Source organism: Manis pentadactyla, chromosome 18 (genome assembly GCF_030020395.1).
Source record: "Manis pentadactyla isolate mManPen7 chromosome 18, mManPen7.hap1, whole genome shotgun sequence".
NCBI lineage: Eukaryota > Metazoa > Chordata > Mammalia > Pholidota > Manidae > Manis > Manis pentadactyla.
The window spans coordinates 24,997,498-25,010,307 of NC_080036.1; the positions used below are offsets into that span (position 1 = coordinate 24,997,498).

The following is a 12,810-nucleotide window of genomic DNA, read 5'->3' on the forward strand; positions in this document are numbered from 1 at the left end:
TGCTTCATCTGCCCCATGCACATGCCCAAGGAGGACTGACCCATGAGTAGAGCATGGCAGCAGAGATCATGGCCAATGGCATTGGACGTAGAGCTCAAAGTTCTAGTCCTAGAAAGTGGAATTTGCAAACATACAGCATAGTCCAGACTAGGGGGTCAGCTTAAGCAACAATCCTCAAAGATAGGAATGCAAAGCAGGAAACCGAGGCAAGTCTAACAGGGACTGGGTAAACATGGCGGTGGGTCAGTATCACACTCCATCCCATGCATGGGTTTATCCCGACAACCTGGAGTAGTCTAAGCCCCACCTTCTGCTGAAGACAGGGTCCTGATAACCCATCTTCTCGGATTGGGATTGGCACCCAGAGCGGGGAGGTTAATGCTTCTACTCTGAGAGCCTCAGGACCTGCAACTGAAGGAGACAGACACCCGGGGCTGAGCGGTCCCCTAGGCTGACAGGTCACACAGTGCATGTCCAGAGGGGGCAGCCAGGGTGCTGCTTCTCTCCCTTCAGTGTCTAACACTGGGAAAAGGGAACCACTTTAATTCCTGAGGAGGCTGCCAGGAACTCCCTGCACAGGTGCCTCTTGGCATGAATCTTAGTGCTTATCACGGTCTGGCTGGCCAGACACAGCGAAAAGAACTCAGCTAAGGCAAGCCCTCAGGGTGCACCAGGTGGCTCCCCTGTATTGCTGCTAATTGACAGTCTTGCTGTATTGTTCTGCATCCTTGGTAGATCCAACATTCTAAAACATTTTGTTTTGGAAAATGTGTGGAGCCAGAGTAATTAGAGGTTGAGATAAAACACATCACTGTTTAAATGGTGGCCGTGGGCAAGTTGCTTAGCTTAGTAGGAGTTGAACCTCATCTAAGAATTTGGATGATAACCTCCTTCAGGAATTTCATATTGATCAAACTGTATGTTTTTGCATTAATTTACCTGGGCTCTTTCAATGTAATTGAAATATTTTTGAAAGAAGGACATTAATATATGTAATGCTGGGATGACAGAAAACCTCCTCCAGATTTTATAATATATAATAAAGGATTCCCCTCTGCATAATCGCATAACTGGTTAGTTATTGATACATTTGAGTTTGATGTGAACGTTTTCACCCCAAATTAGCCACTAGAGGGGCCAAAACTGATTTGTAAGTAAGGGTTTCTTTCCTATGGCCATGTTGGAACTTCAGCCTATAATCACCCAATTTAAGTGAAAGACTCACTTCAGGAAGGGGAACTGAGTGTCAAATCCCCCTTCAGGTAGTTATAGAGATATATTCTGTACATGCCCAGAGGTTAACCTCAGCCATGACTGAATGTTGCCAATAACTCAGATGAAATGCTTTCTAAACAGAGAGCATGCCTGCCAATAAAATGATTGGGAAATGTGGCCTTGCAAACGTGGCATTTGATGGACAATTGAACATGCTACTGATGTCATTTTCCTCATAAAGACGTTTACCCCACTCAGGAACTTGGGCAGAATGCTGTCTGCAAAATACCATGCATGGCCTGGAATCTCCAGGTGGTTCTTTTAGGAGTCTTGGTTGGTTTAATTGGAAGCATTACCTTGTTGGGTATGCATCACAGTCCCCAGAATTCCCCTCCTCTCAGCTCCAAGCTTGCCTTCACTGTCCTGTGGCGATGGTATAAATAACCCAGGGGTCTCTCTGCTGGGAAGTGGGAACAAGACCCAGATGTCAGGAATGCAAATCACAGCAGCTTAAAGCTGGCAGAGCAGAGCGGTAAACATAATCAGGGATAGGTGAGCTGTGGGGAGCGGGGAACATCCAGGGAGGTGTGTGGGGGTGGGGGGTAACCTCTTGAGCAAGGAGTCCAATTAGCTTGCAAAGGAACTGGAATGGTCCCAAGGGGTGGAGGAAAGGATGGGGAAGGCACGTGAGGAGCATAGTAATATGGCCCTGAACAGCCTTTTCATGAGCAAGAAATGATGGAATTCATGTTTGCATGAATTAAATCAACCTTGCAATTTAGCGCAGACAAGAATTCACTGGAAAAGGTATAAGGGAGATGCATAAGAGCCTGATTTCAAAATCGTAATCCAATCCAAATCATATCCTTTGCTGATGGAGAAAGCAAGATACTGGGGAATCCATTTAGCTCAAGGTGAACAAGTTCAAAACTAACTGTTCCAGCTCAAACAAAACAAAACCTAACTAAATGAAACCCTTGAATCTGCACCTCTTCCTATGTTCCTTGCCTTGGGGAAAAGCACAATCGTATTGCCTGTTCACTTAATCTGGAAATCCAGGTATTATTCTTAACCTCTTCCTCCTGTAACCCCTAAATTCATTTAGTATCCAGCCCCTGCAGATTTTCCTTCCTTCCTTTCTGCTCAAATGTCCTTTTTCATCATACTTAAGTTGCCTTAAGCCCCATACAACTGCTGCCCGACACTAGGCCCTCGTTATCTCTCCTGTCTGGTCTCAGTCCCTCCAGTCCATTCTTAACACTCCTGCATTAGTGATCTCATCATACTGCTCCTTGCACACGTGCTTTAATGGCTTCTTGACCACCTGCAAGAAAATGTCCAGACATCCTAGAGTGACATGCAAATGCATTCACAACCTGCCCACTGCCTGCTTCTGCAGATACCTAAGGCCTATTCTCCATTCCCCCCGTGGTCTTACTCTGAGGGATTGCGGTTTCTTTAGACCCACAGCCCTTTCTTCCTCTTTTCCCATGTGCATGGATAGCCTCACTCCCTAGGACTTAGGATAACTCCTTTGGGAATCTCAGGATCACCACATCGTACACCTTCAAGGGTGCCATACGTTTGGAGTGTGATGTGAATGATGCCTCCAGACTTGTGCCACATCCCTTCTCAGAGTTCCCAGAGAACTCCAAACTCACCCTTACCTCCCCTCTCTTCTCACTGCAAAATGATTTCATCCCAGCCAAAAACTCTTGAAAGAGGCAATATAAAATGGACGGTGTTTTAAAACATGGATTAGAGCCAACTAGGGTTCACATCTCTACTCACATACTTATTAGCAGTGCAAACCTCGGCAAGCCTGAACAAGTTACTTATTTTATCTGAAATTCAGCTTTTCCAGCTGTGAATGGGGATCATTACAGCACCTACTTGATCATGAGAAAATCTATATTAAGTTTTTAGTACAGTATCTGAAGCATCATACATCTTCAAAAAAAAGTAACTATCACTGGTGTTATCATTATTCTTAAGAGCAGCATGTGTTACATTAAAATTTTAATTTCCCCTGCCTCACTGCAACCACCCAGTTCTTTCTCATTGAATTGCTTGATGAATAAGCGAGATAGGACCAGTGGTTGGTTGACCTGTGGATATTGGCATGCCATGATTGGCATGCTCCCTACTTACCTGGTCCGGAATTTTACTTAAAGAAAGATCCATGTTACATCTTCCGATAGGGAAGAAAAAGTTTCCTTAACTGAAATAACTTGATCATTTGTCTTATAATTCCACCCCCCTGCAATTTAGAGGAACACATGTTTCTTATAATTAAAAGGCATTTATTTTTAGGGATGTCATTTGAGCAACAAGCAGAACAATGAGTCCATTTCCTTTATTCCAAATCTGCAGAGGCCACTAGACCCCCGGGGCTAAGCGGTGCTCATTCCTGGGGGTGAATAGGTCTGTAGTTTGTCATTTACATCGGCTTTCAGAGCCTGTAAGGATCAAGGGAAAAAACAAACAAAACTCTTTTCTCCCGTGGAACTCAGCTTGTAAGGAGAGCTTGGCACCACACAGACAGAGCTTCTGGCTTTATTGAAAAATCTGTTGCTAAGACACAGTCTTAATTTGTTTGCACACTTTTCATAAGAATGGTGTGTGTTTAGTTCACAGAGAGAAACTGGGGTATAAGAGATAAAGGTTGGTGGAAAAGGCATGATGGTAGAGAATTAAACCTCAAACAATTATTTTATTGGTGCCTTTAGACCCGAGGCTTTCAAAGCATGACCCTGGGACCAGGGACATCAACTCCTGGGGATTTTCTGGGCCTAAGCCAGATTTAGTTGAATGGCAGAATTGCTGGGAAGCGGCTCACGATCTGTGCTTTAACAAATCCTCCAGGCCGTGTGTGCTTTAACAAATCTTGGCCACATGAGATCCACAGCTCTAGACTCTAGACTGGAACAGTGGTTCTCAGCCCTGACCACACATGAGAATCACCAGGATAACCTTTAAAAATCCCGTAGCCCTAGTACCACTGAAGCCAATTACATCTAACTGTCTGGCGGCGGGATCTTGGCACTGATACAATGTAATCTCCTCGGGAGATTCTAAAGTGGAGACAGGATGGAGAAGCGCTGGACTTGGGGATCTGTTTGTTGGAAATAACAGAATCCTGCTCAAAGTAACCCATGCAGTAAAATAGAATTTTGAAGGAAAAGAGTCCAATGAGGTCTTACAGGAATCGGGAAGTTCTAAAGCCCCGGACAACTCTGCTTTCTGTCTCTCATTTCTCTCTTTCTGTGGCCATGTTTTCGGTTCTGCTTTCATCTGCGTTCGCTTAAGAACCTCCCCCTTCGCAGAACAACGCATTCTGCTCATTCACCACTTCCGCTGTCGTTATTTTCTTGCGTTAAGGTTTGACTTGTCCTTGGACCCCCTCCCTCCCCCCAGCTCTGCATCTCACTTTGACACTGATACCCACAGCTCAGGATATAAAGAAGCGGGAGAGACCTGTTTTCTTACAAGCTTTTAACTGAATTAACGATTTCACATGAAAAAGAAAATTCTTTTTTACTGAAGAGAAAAATAGTTAAGAAAATACTTTTCTGCTAACGGGGAATTTCAAAGTGATGTTTAAATCCCCACACTGTGATAGAAGCTCTCTATGATAGATAATTAGGGGAAGGACAGAAACAGTTCTGAGTCCGTTAGTCCTTGAAACCCTCATCTCACAGTCACTTGGGTCTGTTTAAAAGCCTGCTTGCTACCTCCTGATGAAGTCAGTATTCTTATCTGGTGACACCTTGATTCCAGAAATCAGTCGTGGTATCAGTGAGCCATGTACATAGCTCACCAACCAAGCAACAGAGCCTATCAGTTCTAATCTGCCATCCAAGAGTTAGTGTCTTCCCATATTAGAACTAGGCAGACCACCCACCCATTTGTCCTTTTATTTTCCTTTTGCATGTGTGTTTACTTATAGCTCCATGCATGTACCCTGAGTGTCCTGGGTTTCATTCCTGCTGTCAACACCTTCCTAGTCAATCAATGAACTGTAGGACTTCACTGTACACCAGAAAGTAGACTCAGTCATCACCCAGTCTAATGTCTCAACCAACTACATCACTGATAGCAATTCGTCTGGCTTCTGCTGAAATACTTCCAGAGAATGGAAGTTTTGAAAGTGTGGCACAGAATCGCAACACAGTTATAACCATAGAAGTTATTTCTTGCTAGTAATAGATGTTCAACAACTATTGAATTTAATGTGGAACTGGGATCTATGTCCACATTATCTTTCTTTTTACCTTCTTCTGCTCTTTGAAATTATGGCAAACATATTTGTTCATATTCCAAACAGGAGAACTTGGAAATTTGAGGGACTGTTATCAAGACCCCTTTGAGCCTTCTTTCTTCCAGGATAAGCATTTCTAGTTGTTCTTTGTGTACAAACATTCCCATTTTGCTTAACTTTCTGGTTCCTCTTTGCTGAGATGTCTTAGCTTGTTCTAAAATGCCACACTCAGAAGTGAAAAGCACCGTATTAGATGTGAATTGAGCAGGATAAGGCACATTGGACTGATGGTTCTCTAAATATATGGTCACTTTCCTTCTCCAGAGGCAATTTGTGATTAGATTAATTTTTTATGTCTATGGCTGCTGATCTATTCTGAACAAACTGCCATCTAAAACCTCCGCATCTCACTCAAAATCTACTTTTAGCTAAATGTCTCTATACTTCATAGGCACCACTGTTCAAATCTAACTGTAGGCTGTTATATTTATTTCCATTTAAGTGTCTCTGTTTCTGCTAATTCTGCATTTTTTGCAACTTATAATTTCCACTCTTCCTGTTTGCTCTCCTATTAGTTGTCCTCAATTCTGTGTCATGAGTAAATTTAACAAACGCCTTCCATTACCTACCTTGTCCTTAACTTAATATGTAAAGGCTTCCTTTCTAGAGACTAAGGAATGAATGGGAGGAAATACTGCATTAAAATATCAAGACTTCGGTCTCTTTGAAGCACATGCATGTATTTGTATCATGTATTACTTTTAAGTGCACGGATCACAACTGTTCAGCTTGATAAATTCTCACAAAATGAACACACCATGTAACCACCAACCAAATCCAGAAAAAGAAACGATCAGCCACCTGGAGATACCCTCACACATAAACACTACCCTAATTTCTATCACCATATTAATTTTGCCTTTTTTTTGAACATCGCATAAAGGAAGTCATGTGGATGTGCTCTTTGGTATCTAGCTTGTTCTTTCATTCTTAATGTTGAACTGGGGTTGCTTTTTGGTTGAATTATTACACCAAAATTAATTAACCCTTTTACTGCTTACACTTTTAGGTTAGTAAGAATAGTGCTGCTGTCTACATTCTTGATATATTCTGATGCTCCACGTATGCATTTCTAATGGAAAGAATGTAGAAAATGTATATGTATATTCAGCTTCAGAAGACCATCCCAAATTGTTTTCCAAAGTAATGGTATTAATTTATAGTCCCACAAGCAGAGTTCACTTCTGCATGCTCAGTATCCTGGTCAGCATTTGGCATTAACTGTTTTCGTGTTATTAGCAGTCTTAATAACCCATTAGATGCAGTAGCATCTCACTGTGGTGTTTAAATTTTATTTCCTTGATATCAGTGAGGTTGAGTACGCTTTCATTTGCTTAACAGCCATTTGGAAATTCTCTTTTGTGAAATGTCAATCCAATTTCCTTGAGTAAAACTACTGCAATCATTGACATAAAGATTTTTATGCGAGCATATATTTCCTTCCTTTTGGGTAAGTAGGAAAAAGTGACATTGATAGATTATAAGGTAAGTGCATGTTTAACTTTGTAAGACACTTCAGAATGATAGACCTGCAAAGATGGGATCTTGTCCCATGCTAATCTGCAAAGATTAGTTTCATCATGTCCTTGGCTTGAGCACTAGTCAGTGGGAAATGGGATGCTCGTAATCCTTGTCATGCAATGACATCACAATTACTCGAGTTGTCAACTTGGTTTACTGTGATGATTGTCAGCTCAGAAAGTGCCTTGGGAACTCAAATGACTGCTACAACTGACCACTATGGCAGTAATGAAGACTGTGAATACTTAGATTTTCAAATGCATCTGAGTACTGATGGAAAGAAAATGACCAAATTAGATTCCTGAACTCTCAGCTCAATTTATTATTTGAGAACTGAACAGCTTCTATGACAGCCATAAAATAATATTTTATTACCTATAGTCACGGGGGCTAGTATTGCTGAGAATTAACAAAAATTAATTGTGTCGGTTGCACATTACAAAGCTAATTGCTGAGTTTCTCACATGAAGGTTTGGAGCCGATTTGTAAATAATGGGATCCTGGAACTTGAAATGGGGGCATATGTCTGTGCTTAAATGAAACAAATGACAAATGACAACCCCAAGTCATTTGAGCCTCATTTATCAGTGGAAATGCTATCAGAGGAGACTAGAGTCTATGCTTTAAGATCCTGTGATAACCTCATTTGGAGCAGATGCCTTGAAAGAGGATGCCCACTTTCTTCCGCCACCACCCCATCTTGCCATCTTAGCTCATAAGTAGGATCAATGATCAGCATCCTGGAAGATGAGTATGCACCGTGACTCAGGAGGAAAGAGCTTCTATACCAAAAGAACTGCAAAACTCTGCCAATAATGAGCATCACCAGAAACCTGGGCCACATATCAAGGAATGGATTCTAAGAGTATTAGGGACACATAACACTAGATCTGGCTGACTTTGTTGATATGAATGCATATTTTAAATTCCAGACTTAATTTGTTAGCTTGGACAGCTAGATGTGACTCTAACAGGGTACTTTGTTGGTTGACTGAAACTTCTAGCTCATTCATAGCTTGTATTAAGTGAGGCTGAGGTGTTAGAACTTCCCTGGCATAATGTGCAAGTGGGAGTCCAGAGTCTTGGGGAGATAGGAATGTGTAGTGGGTTTATTGTGAGACCTGCATACCTACCCCCACCCCCACCCACGTCTATGAGGAGGCTCAGAAGGCATTCTGTCCAACAGGCAGTGAGACATATATAAGTGACAGGAGCATCTTCATTCAAACTCTGTAGTTGCTCTTTCTTGAAGGTCAGGTCTGTAAGGGATGCCAGTATTGAGCTGGAGTGCCTGATGTGGATGGCGACGATGGAATCCCAGAGTAGCCAAGGTCAACTGGTAGCACTTAACTACCAGAGGAGCATGGGCATATAAAGCAACACACTCCTCTTTATCTCAGATAGTAGTTCTTATTCTGATGTCTACTTTATAACTAATGTAACTACTGCAGCTATCTTTTGTTTAGTGTTTGCATATTATATCTTTTTACATCTTTTACTTTTAACCTATCTATATCTTTACATTTAAATTGCATTTTTTTAGACAGACTATATTTGATCTCCTTCATGTATCCAATCTAACAGTCTTCATCTTTTAAAAACTGTATTTTGACCTTTTACATTTAGTGGGGTTGTTGATATGTGTGATTCATTTGGATTGAAATCTACTATCTTGATAGTTGGTTTCTATCTGTTTCACCTGTTTTAAGAGTTTTCTATCTTTTCTGATTTTTCTTGTATTAATTGAGCATTTTTATGATTCCAGTTTATCACCATGAATGAATATTATATAAACTCTTTAAAATGTATTTATTGTTTGCCCTATTGTTTATGATACCCATCTTTAATTAATCAGTGTACCTTCAGATTATATTTTACTCTTTCAGGTATGGAATGATGACCTTACAGCACCATATTCACAATTTCTTTCTCCCAAATTTTGTGTGATTATTGGAATAAAGTTGCTTTTACATACACTGTAAATGCACACTACATTACTATTATTTAGCTTTAGATCCTCAGTTACATTTTAGAGAAATAAAATTAAGGAAAAAAGAAAAAGGAAAAAATTATTTTACTTTCATGTATTTTATTTCCAGTGTTTTCTGGTGGTTTGATTCAAAGGGACTAAAATGAAAACTCAGAGACTGAGATAAAATTTTTGAGACAAAACTGAACTTTGGGGCCCCAAACTGCTACATCCGGAATCCAAAAAGATAGATGCCTGACTTCAAAGGGGACCACATTCTCCAATGCCCTTTCATATGTGGCCAAGGAAGATAACGGAAAAATAAGCACCTCCCAAGGATAGAAGAAAGATCTGTAGAGAAAAAATTGCTGGAGAGCTACTGACAGAGAACAGAACTAGGGCCTCATCAACCAACTGGCCCCACCCAGTATATAGGAAACTCACAATGTTGGCCCATTATCATTTCAGAATTGTGGGCAAGTGACTGTGTGACCATCGCGTTCATCCTCTTTCAAACATCAGCGTTTACTGGGGTAATGTTTCCATGTTAAGCCATTGTACAAACAGGGGTAGAAGACAGATGACTTTCCTTTTTTATTCATGGACCAGGAGTAGGCACATAAGGGGTGTAGGGACTATCATGGGACCTTGGACTGAGAGTCTGATAGTGTGATGGAATGGGATGTCCAGGGTGTCTTTCTTGGGGAAGAGGTGAACATATTTTGTGTGTGGAAAGGAAGGAAGTAAATATTTAGACTACAAGGACAGCTTGTTGTAGCGGTCTACTTTTGCTAGATAACAAACCATCCCAATGTTTACTGGCTTAAACAAAACTTTGCATGATTTCTAATGATGCTGCATGAGAATTATCCAGGTAAACTGGTGATTCTTCTGGTGTGAGCCAGCTCAGTCAGGGCTGCGTGGTTGAAGATGAATTCATTCACAGGTCTAGAGGTTGGCTTGATACCAGCTAGGCCAATGGGGGATGACTTTGTAGCAGGCCAGCCTATGTTCCTTCACCTGGCAGTTGTTTCAGGGTTCTCAGGAGCAGCTAAACAGCAAGCCCCAGGGATCAATTCCTTTACAAGATTCCATTTGCATCGTAGTTGCTAATCCTCATTGGCCAAAATATGCCACATGCCTAAGTCCAGATTCAAGGGGCGAAGAAATATTCTCCATCTCTTGATGGAGGTGGAGCATAGTCCATTGCAAGGGGCCAAGCATACTGGATGGGGAGAATCTGAAGTCATATTTTGTATTTTCTTATTTTTCTCGATTATAAGCATTCTCTCCTTGTAAAAGAGCTTCACTTCATTGCCTTTTGTCACATGACTTGTAGAGCCACTATGTAGAAGGAATATACTTCCCACCCCACTGATAATAAGATTGTCTAGGTGACTTGCTTTGACCAGTGACTTCGGTGTAGACACGATGTTTGCCATTCTTCAGTAGAAGCTTTAAGAGCCATAGCATATTCTGCCTTGTATCTTCTCCCTTCTGTCACAATAGCAGCATATCCCAAATTGAGGCTTCTTCTTTAGCCTGGATCCTGGAATGAACAAGACACGCTGGAAAACTTTCATTTACTGAGCCCCTGAGTTTGGTGGTCACTTTTTACCACAACAGATTTTAGAGAAAAAAAGAAATTACAGTAATTTATTAGCTTCTCTTTTTTACATTTAATCTATTCCTTTAAAATGGATATTTCATATGACTTTTAAAATATTTAAAACTTTCATTTTTAAAAGGCTTTGTTCCTATTTCTCCTTCCAGTTCTGACCCTGTCTCCTCCCCAACTGCACATAGATTTCTTGAAAGAGTTGTACATGCTGTCCTGTTCAGTCCTGAGTATTTTCCCATTTGCCTGCCTCCCTGATAGTTCTACGAATGTCACACTTGCCAAAATCACCAACAAGCCCCACATGGCTGGTTCTGCTAAGTAAACAGGGTCTACCTGAGAAAGTTGACATTTTAAAGACTTAAGAAACCCATAGACCTGACCTGGATTTCCTTTCTTGTTTGTTTGGCCGTCGTAGGTCTTCTGTGATTTCCACGGCCACTCTCAAAAGAAGAATGTGTTCCTCTATGGCTGCAGCATCAAGGAGACCTTGTGGCGAGCAGAGTCCACGGTGGACGCCTCTACTCTCTTGGAAGATGTCAGCTACAGGGTAAGTCACTGGGAAAATGACACCAGACTTTTGGCGTCTATGTTCTTGTCTTTGAGATACATGCCCTACCCATTGTTTTTCCTAAATAATCATTTTGATTATTTTAACTGTAGAATTATAATACAAGCAGGTTGGAAGCATGTACAACCCCCACATTTTAGATGAATAATGGCTTTACAACCTCATTGCTTTAAATTTGTCTTCTATATGATACGATAGAGGGCAAAGGGCGTGAGAACTGGAGACAAGATACCGCATTTTAATGCCTGGCTTTACATTTATTAACTGTGCGCCTATGAGTCATTGACATCACCTCTCTGAACTGCCATTTTATCACCAATAAAATGAGGATAGTAAAAATACTGCCTCTGTTACGTGTTTATGGGAAGAACAAAATGATACTGAATATGAAAAGATCTTAAATAAATATGGAGGGATGAACAATTTAAGGTATTGGACCATTCATAGCCCTCTGCATGAGCTTGCTATAAAAAGCAGAGTGGGAATCCCCTGACCCTAATTCTATTTTTCTGGGGTGCCAGCAGTTAGAGGGTAACTATTTCTCCCACTGAACCACAGGGGAAGTTGAGGAGGGACGAAGCAGGAAGGATTTCTTGCTGTCGGGATAAACTGAATGAGCTAATGATTACTGGGATCCAGGAAGAACCAGAAGAGGCAGAGTTGTCTAAACATAAAATAAAAACTGGTCTCTATTTCAAATTTATATAGAAAATGGAGAAAAATTATTGTATTGGAAAAACCTACAGTGCTCCCCCTGTGTCTTTTTCCTTCTCTTTCACACAAAGGCTACACTTCTGACACTCACCGTCACCCAGCGTATGGGTGTTTTTCTCCCACCAATTAATTCTGTGACAACAGCTGGGTGTCCTACAATTGAATTCAATTCTGACCTTGTCTACCTGGAGATAGTGTCAGATCCCACAGGGTAAGGGTTCAGTCTCAGGAGATGGCCCCCCACTTCAGAGGACAATGCAAGCAGTGGGTCCCCAGGTCACCCACAATTTCTGTCTGACGTGGCTGTAAGTCAGAGGCACCCATGACTTCCTCCCCCGTGGATTCAGTTATTTTCTAGAACAGCTCACAGAGCTCAGGGAAACACTTACTTATCATGATCAGTCTATTAAAAGATAGAATAAAGGCTAAAAATGAAGAGTCAGGTAAGAGATACGCAGAGGGAGGTCCGGGAGGGTGCTGAGCCCAGGAGCTTCTTTCCCTGTGGAGTTGGGGGGCGTCACTCCCCAAGTGTGTGGATATGTTCACCAACCTGGAGGCTCTTTGAACCCCATATTATTGGGATTTTAGGGAGGCTTCCTTAGGTAGCTGTGATCAGTTATTAACTCCATTTCCAGCCCATCTCCCTTCTCTAGAGAATTACTGATCAGCCCCACGCCAGGAGCCATGCAGAAGCCCACCCAGAGTCATCTCATTAGAACAAAAAGTGTTCCTTGTCCTCTTATCACTTAGGAATTCACGACGGTTTTAGGGGCCCTGTGTCAGGACCTGGGGATGAAGAACAAATATGTATTTCCTATTATAAATCACAATATTACAATTTTGATGGTACTTACTACCTCTTCTAAATCCATTATTTTTCT

At 41.5% G+C, this 12,810-nt stretch overlaps 1 protein-coding gene across 19 annotated transcripts in view; it reads left to right on the forward strand.

Annotated features, from left to right (window-relative positions):
- Nucleotides 1-12,810, forward strand: part of AGBL1 (AGBL carboxypeptidase 1) — an 834,111-nt gene that overhangs the window by 343,697 nt on the left and 477,604 nt on the right. For all 19 annotated transcript variants that reach the window (XR_008994688.1, XR_008994687.1, XM_057494793.1 and 16 more), the window contains exon 20: nt 11,063-11,194. Coding sequence is in view for 17 of the 19 variants with exons in the window: in XM_057494793.1 (XP_057350776.1) it covers nt 11,063-11,194 (132 nt within the window). In the remaining 2 variants the exon portion in view is untranslated. The remainder of the gene's footprint in view (nt 1-11,062; nt 11,195-12,810) is intronic.